Source organism: Notechis scutatus, chromosome 2 (assembly GCF_049901735.1).
Source record: "Notechis scutatus isolate UNSWTSFEM ecotype Mainland chromosome 2, rNotScu1.2, whole genome shotgun sequence".
Classification (NCBI taxonomy): domain Eukaryota; kingdom Metazoa; phylum Chordata; class Lepidosauria; order Squamata; family Elapidae; genus Notechis; species Notechis scutatus.
In genome coordinates this window covers 174,856,701-174,874,763 of record NC_142010.1, presented here as the reverse complement: position 1 = coordinate 174,874,763, position 18,063 = coordinate 174,856,701, and the positions used below count along the sequence as shown (strand labels likewise).

Below are 18,063 nucleotides of genomic sequence, written 5' to 3'. Positions count from 1 at the left end.
CCGGGACAAAATCAATTTTGTTTTTAGTTAACTCTTCTAACCACGTTTGAATTATTTTCTGGTATTTTTTTCGCTTTGGGGCATGTCCACTAAGAATGAAAGAAGGTACTTCTATTTAATGCTACTGAGAGCCATCTAGGATTATCTTGCTTAAGAGAGGCAGCTGTATGAATGAATAGATAGATAGATAGATAGATAGATAGATAGATAGATAGATAAAACAATGGCATAAAAAGTTTACCTGTCCACTTCAGAACTCAAATAACACAGCAAATGAATGGCCCACAGCAGAGGCCCAGAGTATGTTGCAAGCGCAGTAAGAAAAATGGCAGGAATTTCTACGTAGTCGTTTAGTCCAACAAAGCCAGCTGTAACATCCACAGAAGCAATGCCGTTTGAATTACCCTGGAAAAGAATAGGGGACCGTGAACAAAAGGGAAATCAATCAATATGCTTTACAGTTCAACAGCCCAATAAAAGGTAAAAGCATCTACAATCATTTATGAGAAGGAAAAAGGACAGGAAAACAGAAGTGTGGGAACTCAATCGGGCCCTAAGTCTGATAAAACCTTCAACAACTAGGACTCTTTTTTTTTTTAATTTATATAGTTACTTTCTTTAACCCTCTGGCCTTCAGAAACATCTGTAACAAAGATTGCTTGGGAAGTGTAGGAATTACAATAGGCAAAAATACTTATTCCTATTACCGTATTTGCCGGCGTATAAGACGACTTTTTTGCCCTGAAAAGATGCCTCCAATTGGGGGTCGTCTTATATGCCGGGTCGTCTTATCTTCGCCGGCAAATAGTAATTGGGAAGCACTGCGGCTGCCAGCGGCTGAGGCACTTTTGCGCACCGTGGAAGCGAATCCCGTGAAGCCGAAAGGAGCAGCCAGCCTTCTCCCAGCTCCCAAGGAACGAGGCTCGCACCGCCCGAGCTCCGCTGAGGTATCCGGCTGGGGCTGTCAGGAGTTGTTACGCTGGCTGCGCGGCTCAGCGCGCTCCAGTCCCGTTGCCTCGGGAAGGAAAGGCAAAACCAGGAGCCGCTGCTGCCATTGCAAAGCACCGCCGCGGCTCTTCCTTTTGCCTTTCCCTTCCCGAGGCAACGCTGGACTGGAGCCGCTGCTGCACATGAGCCGCGCCAGCGGTAACAACTCCTGACAGCCCCAGCCGGATACCTCAGCGGAGCCCGGCGGTGCGAGCCTCGCTTCCTTGGGAGCTGGGAGAAGGCTGGCTGCTCCTTTCGGCTTCACGGGATTCGCTTCCACGGTAGACAAAAGTGCCTCAAAAAAAAAAAGTGCAAAAGTGGAAGGCGTGCGGAAGAGGGGCAAGTATATAACAAACTATATTTTGAGTGGAAATGTTGGGGGTCGTCTTATACGCCGGGTCGTCTTATACGCCGGCATATACGGTAGTTATATACAATGAAAGGCAAAATCCAATAGAAATAAAAGCAAATGAAGAGTACAAGAATCAGACAATTAATACAATGAATAATAAAGTAGGTCTAAACAGGAATAAAATAACAAATAAATATTTCCGGTGTTCCAACAGAGCCCTCTTACAGCATTATCAGGTGCATAAAACAGGCCAACTTATTTATTTATTTATATATGTCTGGAGTTCTATCCATAGCAAAAAGAAAGCATTCCATTCTTCTGGATGAGCTAAAAAGTGAGCTAGCAAGAGACTTATTAATTCAGACTCAATGCAGAGGAAACATAGACTGTATGCAGCACTTGTCTCAACTGCTTCATTGGTGGGTGCTGGGAACCTTCAGATGAAATATTATTAAATATTCTCTCTAGAACCAAGGATGGCAGACAACTAAGACTATCCAGTTAGAAAGTTCTTTGATTTGAGACAAAGAGGAAGTCATTACAGTGGCTAGATGTTAAAACTGAACAACAGAAGCCACCATTGTAATAATAATCAGCTTACTTTTATTCCTCTGGTCAAAGATTCAACCCTTTATCTCGAAGGTGGCTCTCTCAAATCCCAGGATCACCAAGAACTGGGATTAGACACCACAACAATATAAGGCCTTTCTTTTGAGATGAAACAATTTTATCATCTAGGATTAGGTGGGCCAATGTTCCTTCTAAAAAGATTAATTTCAGTCAGTACTTTAATTTGCAAGACTTCGTATGTTTCCCTAAGGGGAGCAAGGGGAAAGGTAGGTTCCAAAAGTGGAGGTAAATTTGATGCAATCTGGGGAATGTGAAGCTTAATTCTTAAGACTTGGATTCAATTAGCTAAAGCGTCTTGTATTATTATTAATGTAAGTACCAGACTGTAATCCACAGGATAAAAGGCTCACCTCATAATCCTGCATAATTTTACTGCAGCCAGAACAAAATTATTGCCACCCAAATATGCATTGAACTTGAGCTCAACAATTATATATTTTCTTTGTTTCTTCCTACCTATATTTTTAAAGTCCTTAACAATACCATTAGCATGGATGCCATTTATATGCCAATTGTGAGAGCAGAGCTTTTATTAGAGCCTTTGTTATTCCGATATTTGATCTTTAAAAAAAAAAATTGCTGCAAAATGCTGCCAAGACCCTACCTTCAAAGTGTTGCCCCTAGTCTCTAAAAAGTTGCCCACACCAGTTATGGATTCAATAAACAACCATTTGGAGGTATTAAGAGAATTTGGCTCCAAACTATCTTGATGTCATGTCTATCTCAACCTTTAACCATTATTCTCTTCATTTCTATTTGCCTTACAACTGGCTCACACATGGAAGATTATAGGTAAAGGCACAAAGGAGAATCTTAAGGATGTTCATGCTTAGTACTACAGGATGGCAAAAGAAACTATGAAAATAACTCTTCAATTGTTAGCTCACTCTCTGTGGAAAATCATCTATCAACAAAGACAGAGAACACAGTATTAGATATCGATGTTTTTTATTATTATTTTAAGGGAAGCAATTCTGTTTAGTATTAAATAAAAGCCAATATATATTTTATGCATTAAAGACTGCAAATGTTTTAATGGGAAGAAGGAGGTTTTAGTTCTCCATTTGATTTCATAGAAAGGCTTGAGGGTAAATTATATATTGTTCAGATATTACATTTTAAATATTAAAGCTACACCATGCCAATTCCATTTCCAGGAACATATCAGCCTTCAACCCTATAAACTGAGGAAAGCGCACCAATCTTGTCTTCGGAAAAGATAAATTATCAGGAGGACAGGAGTAACTGCACAGAACCAGCTGTCACAGAAAATTGATCTGCTATACCACCACCAGTATCTTCTATTGCAGTGGGCCTAAGTGGATGGATGCTTTCTTTAATGCATTATATATTTTCGAAAATGCATTAGGGGGGGGAAAAAGGCAGGACATTAATTTTTAATGAAGAAACAGTTTAGTATCAGTAGAAATAGAAAAATACAGTACATGACATTTTGGTAAAACAGCATTCTATTTTTCTTCCTGTTACTTTGAGGACTATATTCACAAATCACCCCCAAAGGTCCGGCCTGTATGCTACCTGAATTGTATACACACATAGAGAAACACACAGAGAGAGACTCACAGCTTGACAGTAAGACAGTACAAAACCTCCTTGACGCTTTAAGAATCATGCACGATATCAGCTTTGCAAGATACCAGCTTAAGTGTCACATTTTTGTCTTCATGGAGAAATAAAGCACAAGCCACAACACCTTCAGCATAAACAGGGCAGCTGTGTGTGTGTTTAGAAAAGCCCTGAGAGCATATGCTTTTCGCACATCAGTTTCTAGCTACAATTCAGAAAGGACTTGATAATATACATACAGTACATGTCCGTACACATATTTTCCTTCAGGCTGAAAATGTTATGCAAAGCATAAAAAGAAACTAAGAAATAGCAAGGCAAAGAAATCAAAGATACAAGATAAGAAAAAATAGCTAGCCCAAAGGAGCTTTTCCAAAAGGCAACCGGACTTTTTTTTTCTTTGAAAATGTTTTTTTTTTTTTTTTGCTTCTCATCCAAAAAACTTCTTCAGTCACTGAAGAAGCTTCTTGGATGAAAAGAGAAATGTTTTCAAAGAAAGAAAAAAAACCCACAAGCACATCCAATTACCTTTTGGAAAAACACCTTTGGGACAAACATGACCTGGATGATTGAGAATCTCCACAGGTATATCTACAGCTATTCACACATGGAGACTTATTTGCATATTGTTCCACAGCTTTTTCTTCTTCCGCCATATTCAAACACTATTTTGGCATCACTCTGTGTTGAGCTTACATCTCTTTCTCAGGAAATTATCACCTCGATTCCTATCAGAACTTTCCAGCCTTTCTCTGATTTTTGACTCTGCTGTTTCTTTTACGTATTTATTTTGAAATTCAACTCTCATATGACCAACCCACATGAATTTATTTCATGCTGGCTGCTTACCTTTTCACATTTGTTGAGCACTCATTCATCCCTAATCCTATCCACCCATTTTTCCCCCCATTTGGAGTAAGCATTCTGCTAATAAACACCAATATGACTATCTATCCTAGGTTTTTTTTGCTAATTTTTGTATATCATTTAAAATCCTTCACTCTACTTCCATGTAAAGCATAACTATGTTCATGTTTGAAAAATTAAATTTCAATATACTGTGGTGGTAAATGGTATCCCCCCCCATACACATGTACCAAACGTCCAAGATGGGCTCTCCCCTCCAAAGATTATAGACTGCTTAAAATACCTTTGTAAGAAAAGTTTCACAACAAGCTGAACTGATCCTGAGTGAAACAGGGTCAGTCATGAATCTAAGGTCCAGTAAACTAAATTCACTGACCATGTCTCAAAGATAGTACGGAAGCATGCTGAAGTAGGAAGGCATAAATATATTATAAGGTCACATGTATAGGTTTATCTAAGTATTCTTATATCATGCTTTAATTTCCACTATATCTGCCTCTTTCTTTGTCTTGCCTTTGCAATGTAAGATGCCAAACATTTACAAGCCCAGGTTCAGCTGCTGCTCATGGCCGCTCAGCAAAGTGTCAAAGCTTTGTTGGGAGTCCAGTAGGCACCGTATTATTGATGGCATGGAGATGAAATTATGCTGTGTCTTCAAAATGATTTCGTTGCTTTGGGTGAGCCAGGTTCTGGCTACAGTAGTTGAGTGTCGTGACTCGGAGCAGAGGCCTGAGAGGAGAGGTGGTCCAATCACTCACAATCTGCCCCTCCCGCTTTGCAGGATTGTAGTTTCACCTCCCTTTTCCTTCTCCGATTCCAAACCCATTTGAAGGTATGCTCGGAGGAATTTTAATTTGGTCAGGGAAGTTTTTATTTTGGGAGAACCCTGCACAGTAAGGTGTCCAGTGACTGAAGGCAGCACACGAGACTCTGAGGGTGTGAGATATATTGCTGAGAGCCCACTGAAGGTAGGAATGGATCCAGTGGTGGGATTTAAATTTTTTTACTACCGGTTCTGTGGGTGTGGCTTGGTGGGTGTGGCATGGCTTGGTGGGCGTGGCTTGGTGGGCGTGGAAGGGGAAGGATACTGTAGAATCTCCATTCCCTCCCTACCCCACTAAATCTGCTTTCCATCTCCATTCTCCAGTGCAGGGCAACCAAAGAAAATCCAGCCAATCAACTGGGACTCAGGAGGCAGAGAATAGATGGGGGTGGGGCTAGTCAGAGGTGTTATTTGCCGGTTCTCTGAACTACTCAAAATTTCTGCTACTGGTTCTCCAAACTATTCAAAATTTCCGCTACCGGTTCTCCGAACTACTCAAAATTTCCACTACCGTTTCTCCACACTTCTCATAATTTCTGCTACCGTTTCTCCAGAACTGGTCAGAACCTGCTGAATACCATCTCTGAATGGATCCCAGATAATCTCTGCTGGAGATGAGATTGAGAAGCACGGGTTGAATTGTACAGGTGATTATGCAGAAGGGTGGGTGACTTGCAGTTCAAGGTCTGATTCTGTTACCTGATTCTGAAGCAGGTTGAATATAAGGCAGCTCAGGGAAGGATTTCTTTAGCTCAGTATCTGTAACCAATATGTTTACAGTTTGCTTGTGTAGATTAGTGTGCATATTTGTTGAAGGAAACAGGTGACATGATGGTTGTGCCATCTTAACAAAGACACAGCTGTAAAGATGATTTAGGATGCAAGTAAAGCTTTCATGATATTTTATACAACATAATAGTGAACTAGTGAACTTAAAAAGAAGAGCCAATTCAAAATACCGTATTTGCGGCGTATAAGATGACTTTTTGCCCTAAAAACATGCCTCCAAGTGGGGGGTCGTCTTATACGCCGGTAAATACATTGTCACTCGGTGCAAGAGCGACGGGGCGGAGCTCCGCAACTTGCGAAGCCCCTTCAAGCCCAGCCGAAGTCTCTCTTCCTCCTCCTCCCTCCCACCCACCCACCCTCCGCCCGGCTCGGGCGCTGCGGAGGCCAATCTGGAGGTGGGGTGGGGTGGAGCGGGAGGGTCTCTGGCGGGGCCGCTTCGCCCAGCCAGCCCCGAGCCGCGTAATGGCCCGGGGAGTGGGGGGAGAAGGTGGTGGGGGTGGACTGTGGCGCCCCTCCTTCTGGGCAGCGGGCGGGGCGGCAATTTGCTCCTCCCGCTTCTCCCTCCCTCTTTGAAAGACCGGGAGGGCTGTGCTTGGGGCGGGGGGGTGTCCTCAGGAAGTTCCTGATGGGACCCGCTGGGCAGGGCCACCCGGCTCCCGAGCTGCTTTCCAGGGTCCCCTTGGGAAGAAAAGGGTCCGTGGGCGGTGGAAGAAGGCGAGCGCCCTCCTCCCGCCCCCTGTCCCGTCCCGTCCCTCCTCTTGTCCCCTCCTCCCCTCCTCGCTTAAGAGAGAAGATCTGCCTCCCCTGCACCGAGCTTCCACCCGCGCCGCGTCTCCCGGCCAGCGCGCGCTATGCGACTTGGGAACCGGCCAAGCGACTTTAAAACCGAGCGGAGGCCAGAGATAGCCGGAATTACCCTCCACACCACACACACACACACACACACACACACACACACACACACAGAGAGAGAGAGAGAGAGAGAGAGAGAGAGAGAGAGTTGGCAGCTGTCCATCCCCACCCTTGGAGTCCCGATGGCACGCACGCGGGGCTGTCACAAAGAAAGGAGAGGAATTGAGTGCCAGCCTGAGAAAGGCGAAGCTGCCTCTCTAAAGCATTTTGGTGGCTTTGTAAGTTTGGGGAAAGGGGTTGGGGTGTCAATCAAGAATTATATCCAGAATACCCCAAGTGTTACAACTTACCGTATTTGCCGGTGTATGAGACGACTTTTTGCCTTGAAAAGCATGCCTCCAAGTGGGGGTTCGTCTTATACTGCGAGTATATAACAAAAACTATATTTTGAGTGGAAATGTTGGGGGCTCGTCTTATACAGCCCAGTCGTCTTATACGCCGGCAAATACGGTACAAGCTATTTTGGATGAGATAAAAAGAAAAATTAAAGAAGCTTGCAGAGAGCATAAGTATTACCCAACAAAGTGAGCTTCTACAGTGACAATTGTCTATGATAACAGTAAACAAAATGGAAATAAAAATGAATTATGCTGAACAAAAATAAATGAGTCTGCAAACAAACCAGGGAAATGGCTGACATATAATTTACAAAAAGAAAAAGGAAATGATATCAAAATTACAAAAAGAAAATAATATAACAACACATAATGTGAACATGCAGAAAATGTTTTATCAATATTACTCTAATTTATACAAAGGACAAGACATTTCCTTGGAGAATAGGGATGAATATTTAAAGAAACAAAATTTACGAAAGGCTACAGAGAGAAAATCAGACCATGAAGTCTATGAAATTAGTGAGGGAGGAAACTAAAACAAGAAAGATGCCTGGACCAGAAGGTTTACAAATGTTTTGAGGATGAACTCTTACAACCTTTACAAAATATAATGAGTTCTATTTCACCCAGGAGAAAGATGTTAGACAGCTGGAAAGAAGCTAATGTAGCATTAATACTTAAAGAGGCCAAGATCTGATTTTAACACACTATTCACTTATATCATTGTGGAATAATGATTACAAGTTGTTTACAATGATTTTGGCTGATAGGTTGAAAATCCTTTTGAAGAATTTATCTATGAAGATCAACGGGTTTTTTTACCTAAAACACAGTTGAGGGTTAAGACTAGAAGCATGTCGGACATTCTGGAATATTTGTAGCAACACAATGAAAAACAAGTTACGTTGATTTCCTTAGATGTAGAGAAGGCCTTTGACAATTTGAACTGTTTAAAGATAATATTTTTGGAGAGATTATTATTAAATGAGTAAGATCAAAAGGCTCTGACAGACTCGAGCATCAGGCCCTATACAACAAGAGGCATACAACAAGTGCTAAGAAAACTAAAATTCTCCACCTAGGTAGGAAAAACTAGATGCATCGGTACAGGATAGACAGTACCTGGCTCAATAGTAGTTCCAAGAGAGTGATCTAGATATCCTGGTGCGCCACCGCTTAAGTATGAGTCAGCAGTGTGCCACAGGTGCCAAAAAAAACCAAAACCCAATGCTGTCCTAGATTGCATTAAGAGAGGTATAGCATCAAAATCATGGGAAGTGATAGTATTGCTCTAACATGCACTAGTGAGGCCATATTTGGAATACTATATTCAGTTCTGGTCGCCACAAAACAAAAAAGATGCTGAAGTCCTAGAAACAGTACATAGAAGAGCCACAAAGATACTAAGGGGTCTGGAGGCTAAATCCCAGAATGGCTAAATGAGCTAAGTATATTTATTTAACTCAAAAAACAGAGAAGATTGAGGGGAGATAGAATATAATCTTCCAATACTTTAAGGATGGCTGCCATAGGGAAGAGGAATTGATTTATTCTCCATAGCATCTGAGAGTAGGTGTGATGACCTGTAGTCTCTCAAAATAACCCAAACCCCAAAACATAAAGTCGGGTAAGACCTTCAACTTAACTTCACTGTTTTATTAGGCACAGCTTAAAGTCACAAAAGTAAATAATGAGGCAAAAAGAAAACCAAAACAAACTGCATTGACGAGAGTTCCAAAGCAAGCCAAGATAACTAATCATAAACTCCAGGAAAATAACCAAGGAGAGTCCATGAGAAGAATGCCAGCAAAGATAAACCTCTTTCAAAGTAAACACTAAACTTTGACTCCAGCAATTCTGACTGCGCAGTTACAAACTTATATACATAGCTCCCAGCTGCAAGCCACGAGGAGGATCATGGTAATCTCCTCTTGAGTAGACCTCACTTTTCCCTGATCCTCTCCTCCCTGCGTGACCTAGGATGGATAAGGGATGGGCCTGGATCCTCCTCTGACTGCTCAGCCAGCCTCTGCCCTTCCCCAGCCTCCTCCACTACCTCTGGAGCCACACTCCCACTCCCTGTTGGCTGTTCCTCCACTTCCTCAGAGTCAGTCTCCACCAGGGGCATGACAGTAGGATAAGAAAGTCTTCAAAGGGAAATCCAAAATAAGGAGGAATTTTCTTGCAGTAAGAACTATTAAGCAATGAACTTAAGAGTTGTAGGTGCTCTACTGTTGGAGGATTTCTAGAATAGATAGACAATCATACAAAGTTTGAGATGGTATGAGGACTCCTGTGTCGGTCAGGGGGATGGACTAGATTAGAAGACCTCTACAGGCCCTTCTACCTCTAAGATTCTATGACCATTTTACAACTCACAGAAAGCACTAATTAACAAAACCCTGTCAGATACAAAAAGGGACAAGACAAGGATACCCTTTGTCTCCACTCCTGTTGGAATTAATACAAGTTGGAGTAAAGATTATAAGAGAAATGTATAAGGTAAGAGCATCTGCTGAAGGTGATTTTGAAAAGATACTAATGGAAAATTAAAATTATGTTGTATGCTAGAAAATTTTAAAATTAATAATGAGAAGAAAAAGTTGTTAACAAAAGCGATGAAATCAAAGGGTCAAATAGAACTGATGAAGAAAACTGGTTTTAAGATTGAGGGGAAAAATAAAATCTTTGCTTATCACTATGACAAATGTGAAGTGTATGTTATTTCAAAACAATTATGCTAAGACGTGGAAGGAAAAGGAAATGCTAAGATGGGAGAAACTACCATTGTCACTGTTGGGGAGGATCTCTGTGATAAAAATGAATATTTTGCCTAGAATGATGTTTTTGTTTCATACAATACCTGTTTTGACAAGTGGCATACCATTTAAACGATGGAGTGGTGTGATGGCCTAGAGGTGGAGCTCTCGCTTCACAATCAAGAGGCTGTGAGTTTGATCCTAGGTAGAGGCAGATATTTCTCTCTCTGGGCACTATGAGAATATATCTGCTGAATATAACTCTGCATTGGCAACAGGAAGGGCATCCGGCCAGTAAACACTCAGCTCCACTCAGTTGCAGAGACTCCACCACGCAAGGGGTTATGAGGTCATTAAAAGATGATGATACCATTTAAACAAAGGCAAAAAAGATCTATCTAAATTTGTGTGGCAAGAGAAAAAGTCAAATATGTTAAAAGGTGCAAAGGAAAGAGGAGAACTGGGTCTATCTGATCTGAAATTGTATTTTGCAGCTCATTGTTTGCTTTGTATGAAAAAATGGGAGCTGCTGAGAAACAAAAAGACCTTTAGGGTTAGAAAAACATAACCTGAGATTTGGATGGCATGAATACTTGTGGTACAATAAAGTCAAGGTTAATGTAGATTTCAAAAATCATTGTATTAGAAATCAAGGGTATGGGAAGATACAATCCAGGCAGTGCCCAAAAACATCTTTTTGACTCTCAGCCAAAAGCATTTTATAGACAAGAAATAACAAAGATTCACCGATAGAACGATGCAGAAACACTGTGTGTGGTTGAAAGGATTGAAAGGTACATTATGTTACAATCTTAAAGAGAATTTTATTCTGTTGATGTATGACACCAGAAAAATTATCTAGAATGTGTGAAAAAACATCAAACTGATGTTAGAAATGTGAACAAGAATGGTCAATTTATTATGCTTGGTTGATGTGGAAAAAAGCTACAAAATTCTGGGCACAAATATATACAGTGATTCAGAGGTTTTTAAGCATTAATATTCAATTAAAAGCAGAACTTGTCCTCCTGGGATAAACAGTCAGAAAGTAGCCATGGAACACTGTTTTTATATATGATAAACTGCAATGAGATTATTGTATGCTGACAATGGAAAGATTTGGCAATAAAGGAATGATTGGCGAAGATGACAAAATTTGCTGAAATGGCTAAACTGTCTTGTTTGATTACAGAAAAGATGATGTCTACATAAATTGATGCCTGGAAACTCTTTATGGACTTTTTGTAAAAAAGAAGAAAATGAACTTGTGATTTATGCTCCTGATGATTAGCTAGGATAGATTATAGAGTTGTGATGTAATCCTACAGACAGAGGTTAAAAAATAATATTGTTCTTATATCTGCCCTAAAGAAGATGGGAAACCACTTCTTTATATACCGTATATGCCGGCGTATAAGACGACCCGGCGTATAAGACGACCCCCCAACATTTCCACTCAAAATATAGTTTATTATATACTCTCCCCCTCTTCCGCACGCCTTCCACTTTTGCACTTTTTTTTTTTGAGGCACTTTTGTGCACTGTGGAAACGAATCCCGTGAAGCCGAAAGGAGCAGCCAGCCTTCTCCCAGCTCCCAAGGAAACGAGGCTCGCACCGCCCGGGCTCCGCTGAGGTATCCGGCTGGGGCTGTCAGGAGTTGTTACCGCTGGCGCGGCTCCGCGCGCTCCAGTCCCGCGTTGCCTCGGGAAGGGAAAGGCAAAAGGAAGAGCAGGGCGGCGCTTTGCAATGGCAGCAGCGGCTCCTGGTTTTGCCTTTCCTTCCCGAGGCAACACGGGACTGGAGCCACGCGAGCCGCGCCAGCGGTAACAACTCCTGACAGCCCCAGCCGGATACCTCAGCGGAGCCCGGGCGGTGCGAGCCTCGTTTCCTTGGGAGCTGGGAGAAGGCTGGCTGCTCCTTTCGGCTTCATGGGATTCGTTTCCACGGTGCGCAAAAGTGCCTCAGCCGCGGGCAGCCGCAGTGCTTCCCAATTACTATTTGCCGGCGTATAAGACGCCCCCCAATTGGAGGCATGTTTTTCAGGGCAAAAAAGTCATCTTATATGCCGGCAAATACGGTATTCCTTTTTATACATTTCTTCTTTCTTTACCTACCTCTTAGTTTCTTTTGCAGTTTTAGCTCTTTCTTATCTCTCTCCTTTTTTTCTTTCTCCTTTCTTGCTCTATTTTAGTTTGTATTAGTTCTTAGTGTTACAATTTTTTTTAAAAAAAATCTCACATAGAAAATACTGCAACATTTCAAACACAATTGCGCGAGATTAGGCTGCAGAAGATCTGTAACCAACCTCAGTGGGTTTGTATGCACCCAAGTACTATTCATATATGCCTCGTCAGAGAATCTTTGTCATAGTAGGAAAGTCACTGCTAGATTATCACAAAGTGGAACCTTCACATCAATATTCTGATCATAAACAAGAACACTTTTTGCCAAAATTCCCCTGCACGTAGAGGCAATAAGCCTGATGGAAAGCTTCATGCTAAGCACTGAAATTTTATGAGGCTAGAACTTGATATCAAAGAATTACAGATTGCAGCATATTAATGGTAGTAAAATAAGGGAAGTATTAGAACTAAAGGCTCAGAAGAGACTAGCAACACACTAATTGGACCATTTTCCTCCCCCTCTTTGACAACCATGTTTCTTTCCTTTAACCTACATTACGTTGGTATGTCTCACAACTTTTAACATTTTAGATTTTTATCCCTGAAGTGGAGAAAATAGGAAGGAAGGGATATAAAGAATGCTTTTTAATCAGCTAGATGTGTTCATCTTCACCTCTAAAGAGATTCTTTTTTTTTAATAGAAATCTTTATTGAATAAACATTAAAGCAGTTAACACAGTGCGATTTTCCTGGCAGCTATTTTGTCATATATGCTATAACATAAAACCACATATAACAATTGATCTCTTCCTTATTCTACATTACTAAATTGGTGCTATTTACATTTATATTTTCCTATTTACAATATAATTTCCTTGCACATTCTTGTTACATAATCATTATATCCACTATATTACATCGTCTTTAGCCTAAAAATCGTCCACCTTCAGTCTTATAAAGCGTCACAATTTGTTTTTTTCCCCCCAACTTCCTTTCTTCGAGTCTAACCATTGGTACATTTTGTTCCAGACTTCATAATATTCTGTCTCACCCTTATCTTTAGTTTCTAATGTTAGCCTGTCCATCTCTGCACAGGCCAGAATTTTCTTTATTATTTCTAGAACTATACCACCTACAGTTTAGCTTAAACATAGTTTATAAAATAATCTGCTTTATTGTACTACCAATTAATAATATTTTTCACATTCAACTGCAACAATACAAGAGCACACAATAGATATAAACCTAATGTACACCACTCCAAACATGACTGCAAAAAGTACAACTTCAGCAACAGAGTGGTCAGTGCCTGGAACACACTACCTGACTCTGTTGTCACATCCCCAAACCTACACTCCTTTTCCCACAAACTATTGACCTCACTCCCTTCTTAAGAGGTATGTAAGGGGCATGCATAACCGCACAATCATGCCTATCGTCCCTGTCCTATTGTCCCCAATTATTCGTACCTATTTCCTGTATTTATATTTATGTTTATTATCTTGTAAGCTATTGACAAATAAATAAATAAATAAATAAATAAATAAATAAATAAATAAATAAATAAATTCACTTCCCTCGGGAATATTCCCATTCTTTCAAATTTGGATGTAAACCAATCTTGCAACAGTTATAACATGCAACATTAAATATATCATTCCTTTACTATATTTTCCTTCTATAATTCCCAATAGGAACAATTATGGTCTGAACTTTATTTTTTGGTCAAGCATCTCTTCTAGCCATATCTTAATCTGCTCCCAAAGCCATATCTTAATCTGCTCCCTTTTGCTTTGGTACATGACCACCACATATGATAGTATGTCCCTAACACTGTGTTACATTTCCAACATTGTGTTTTTTCTCATTTTTGCCAATCTTGTTGGAGGTAGGTGCCACCTGTAAAACATTGGTATAGGTTCTCTTTATAAGAAGTAGCCATGGTTAGTTTGCTATTCCTTTCCCATAACTTTTATTTCTAAAGATATTCTTATTTGCCATCAAAACACATCTGGTTCATTAACTCGGTCTCCCAAGGAAAGATATGGAGAAGTCAGTAATAGATTAGGTTATTAAATACCATATGCAAATATAAGTCTATATAGATTAATGTATCAAATAAAAGATGTTGATAACTGCAGGCAGAAACACAAAATATAAGTGGTTCACAATTGTTTGGGTCCTTTTATTTCTAGACAAAAGCTGCTAAGGGTAATCAAGTCTGACAATATTCTGAAAACATGACCCCTCAATTTAAAACTGTACTTACAAGACGGACAGCATGAAATTTTTCCTAAAACTGTCAGATTATCCTGAAATATCATTGCAAGCCAATCATAAATAAAGATAACTATGTTTTAAACACATGCAGCTAATATAAAGAGATTCCTTCATTTGATGGGAAGGTAGACAGTATAAAATTGTGTTTTAGTTTTAAAATTTTAACTAGTGAAACTAGCAAATTGTTACCTAGAAACAAATTAGTTATATCTTCCAAAAATATCACATTTCAACATTCATGGAATCAATTATTAACCAATGCATTATCCTCCACTTAGAGACAAACAACCTACTCTCTAACAAATAGTTTGGTTTCAGAAGGAAACTGTCCTGTAACCTGCAACTCTTGCACTGTAAAAACATATGGACTACACAATTTCATCAGGGCAAAGCAATTGACGCAATTTACATGGACTTCTGTAAAGCCTTTGATTCAGTGGTACACGACAAACTACTCTAAAACTAAGGTCTTAAGATATCTCTGGATACCTGCATAACTGGATAGAAGCATTCCTGTCATACAGGCAACAAATGGTCAAAATTGGGAGCATCCTATCAAATCCTGTACCTGTCAACAGTGGTGTCAAAGGCATTGTTCTAGGACCAACTCTCTTCATACTCTATAATAATGACCTCTGTGATTATATTAAGAGCAACTGCGTTCTTTTCGCTGACGATGTAAAGCTATTCAACACCACTGACAATGCTGCTACCCTTCAAAAAGACCTCGACTATGTATCAGAATGGTCAAACAAAGGGCAACTTCAAATCTCAACAAATAAATGCTTTATCTTATATATTGGCAAAAAAAATCAAAAAAATAAAATACAAGCTGAATAGTCAAGACCTTGTTGATGACAAAAACTTTGTCAAGGACCTTGGAGTACTCATCTCAAATGATCTAAGTGCTACAACCCACTGTAACTACAAAAATGCATTAAGAGTTGTTAACCTAATCCTGCGTAGCTTTTTCTCCGGTAATATCACTCTACTAACTAGAGCATATAAAACATTTGCTAGACCAATACTTGAATGCAGCTCATCAGTCTGGAACCTGCATTACATATCTGATATTAATACAATTGAGAAAGTCCAGAAATATTTTACGAGAAGAATCCTCCACTCCTCTACTCGTAACAGAATACCTTATGCCACCAGACTTGAAATTTTAGACCTAGACAACCTAGAACTACGCCGCCTTCGGTTCGATCTAAGTATAGTATATAAAATTATATATTGCAATGTCCTACCTATCAATGAATACTTCAGCTTCAACCAAAACAATACAAGAGCACAAAATAGATACAAACTAAAGATAAACCGCACCAAACTTGATTGCAGGAAATACGACTTCAGCAACAGAGTAGTCAATGTCTGAAATACTCTACCTGACTCTGTGGTTTCTTCCCCAAACCCCAAAATCTTCAACATTAGACTGTCTACTATTGACCTCACCCCAAGAGGTCTGTAGGGGGCGTGCATAAGCGCACCAAAACGTGCCTACCGTCCCTGTCCTATTGTTTCTTTTTTTTCTTATTCGTATCCATTTCATGTATTTATAACCATGTTTATACTTATACCTGTTATCTAATAATTGTTTGACAAAATAAATAAATAAATAAATAAATTTTCTACTGCAGAAAAGGATTTCTTCGTTTTAGGGTTTCCTAATGCAAACATTTCTTAAATTCTTATAAATGGGGGAAAAAAAGTAAAATTGAGTCAATCTAAATGGCAAGGCTTTTTTTAAAGCTTTAATAAAAACAGTTCTTGCCTAAAATCCCAGGGCTGATATAGTACTACTCTGATCATCCAATAATTTATATCTACAGCCTGTCTTCAGTCTTCATTTAGGTATAAATTTAGACAATTCAAGAAATTAAATATAAACACAGGCTATTTTATTTTTATTTATTTATTTATTTATTTGATTTGCCAATTGTTTACAAGATAATAAGTATAAGTGTATACATAGTTGTGAATACATGAAATGGGTACATATAAGAAAAATAAAAGAAGAATAAGAGAAACAATAGGACAGGGACGGTAGGCACGTTGGTGCGCTTATGCACGCCCCCTACAGACCTCTTAGGAAAGGGGTGAGGTCAATAGTAGACAGTCTAAGGTTAAAGTTTTTGGGGTTTGGGGAAGAAACTACAGAGTTGGGTAGAGTATTCCAGACATTGACCACTCTATTGCTGAAGTCGTATTTCCTGCAATCAAGTTTGGTGCGGTTAACTTTGAGTTTGTATCTATTGTGTGCTCTTGTGTTGTTATGGTTGAAGCTGAAGTATTCATTGACAGGTAGGACATTGCAATGTATGATTTTATATACCATGCTTAAATCAGACCGAAGACGGCGTAATTCAAGGTTTTCTAGTTCTAGAATTTCAAGTCTGGTGGCATAAGGTATTCTACAACGAGTAGAGGAGTGGAGAACTCTTCTTGTGAAATATTTCTGGACTTTCTCAATTGTGCTAATATCAGATACGTAATGTGGTTCCAGACTGATGAACTGTATTCGAGTATTGGTCTAGCAAATGTTTTGTATGCTCTGGTTAGTAGTGTGATATTACCAGAGAAAAAGCTACGTAGGATTAGGTTAACAACTCTTAATGCCTTTTTGGCTATGTAGTTGCAGTGGGCTCTACCACTTCCACAGGCTATGTGGAAAGGCACTATGAGAAATAATAATTTCAACTTAAACACAAAAGCTTTTTTAAATAGCATAAAAACAGTAGCTAATGGATTGTCTTTCCAGCCTCTTTTAGTTAGAGCAGCACTTTCTCTAAAAAACAGATTTTTCTATGCCCTAATTATTTCTCAGATTACTACTACATAATCCATGTGTTATTAGCCTTGAAAGACGTTACACCCTAAAGCAAAATATAGCACCTAGAATGTTTTTTCTGATGTAAAACAATAAATAACCAATCTTTATACACCACCAGGTCTTTGGTAGTTTACAATAGAAAGAAGAGAGCCTTAAAATTATAAAGTCAAGTTAAAAGCAGAATATTAACAATGAATTAAAGGGATCAACTATTAAGGGACTGTCTAAAAAGATAAATTTTCAAGACTTTTTTTTAAAGCAAAGAGAACAATTATGCCTCTCAATTCATCAAGGGATGCACTCAAAAATGTTGGAGCAGCGAATGTAAAAACTGTTCTAAGTTGCCATGAGTCATGTCTTTGGCAATAACAGATGAACTTTCTTACTAGGCCTCAGTGAGTGATAGGAGGAATCAGAGACCATTCTCAACATCCAAGGCTCCTACGGCTTTAAAGGCAATTAACAATACACAAATTAACTTCTTTCAGATGAAAGAAACTGGCACCAGGGTAAAATGCCTGTTGGTTTCTCAAGTGAACCTAATTTTTTTTTTAAAAAAAAGTCTGTTTCCTTAGTCTACGTTTCATATTCTATATCCCCTCGGAAGGACTATGATCTCATCCCAAATTGGTAAATGTTATTTCTCTGAACGATGACCCTCAAATTTATTTATTTATTAAATTTATAAGCTGCCCGCCTCACTGTCTGAGGTAACCCTGGTTGGCTTACAATACAGTAAAAAATAAAGATATTAAAACAATTATAAATATAAAAATGGATTG

General features: G+C 39.4%; 1 protein-coding gene across 2 annotated transcripts in view; it reads right to left on the bottom strand.

The window, feature by feature from the left end:
* Positions 1–18,063, bottom strand: part of PIGG (phosphatidylinositol glycan anchor biosynthesis class G (EMM blood group)) — a 78,316-nt gene that overhangs the window by 16,155 nt on the left and 44,098 nt on the right. For both annotated transcript variants that reach the window (XM_026672995.2, XM_087957449.1), the window contains exon 12: positions 242–405. In XM_026672995.2, the coding sequence (XP_026528780.2) occupies positions 242–405 (164 nt within the window). The remainder of the gene's footprint in view (positions 1–241; positions 406–18,063) is intronic.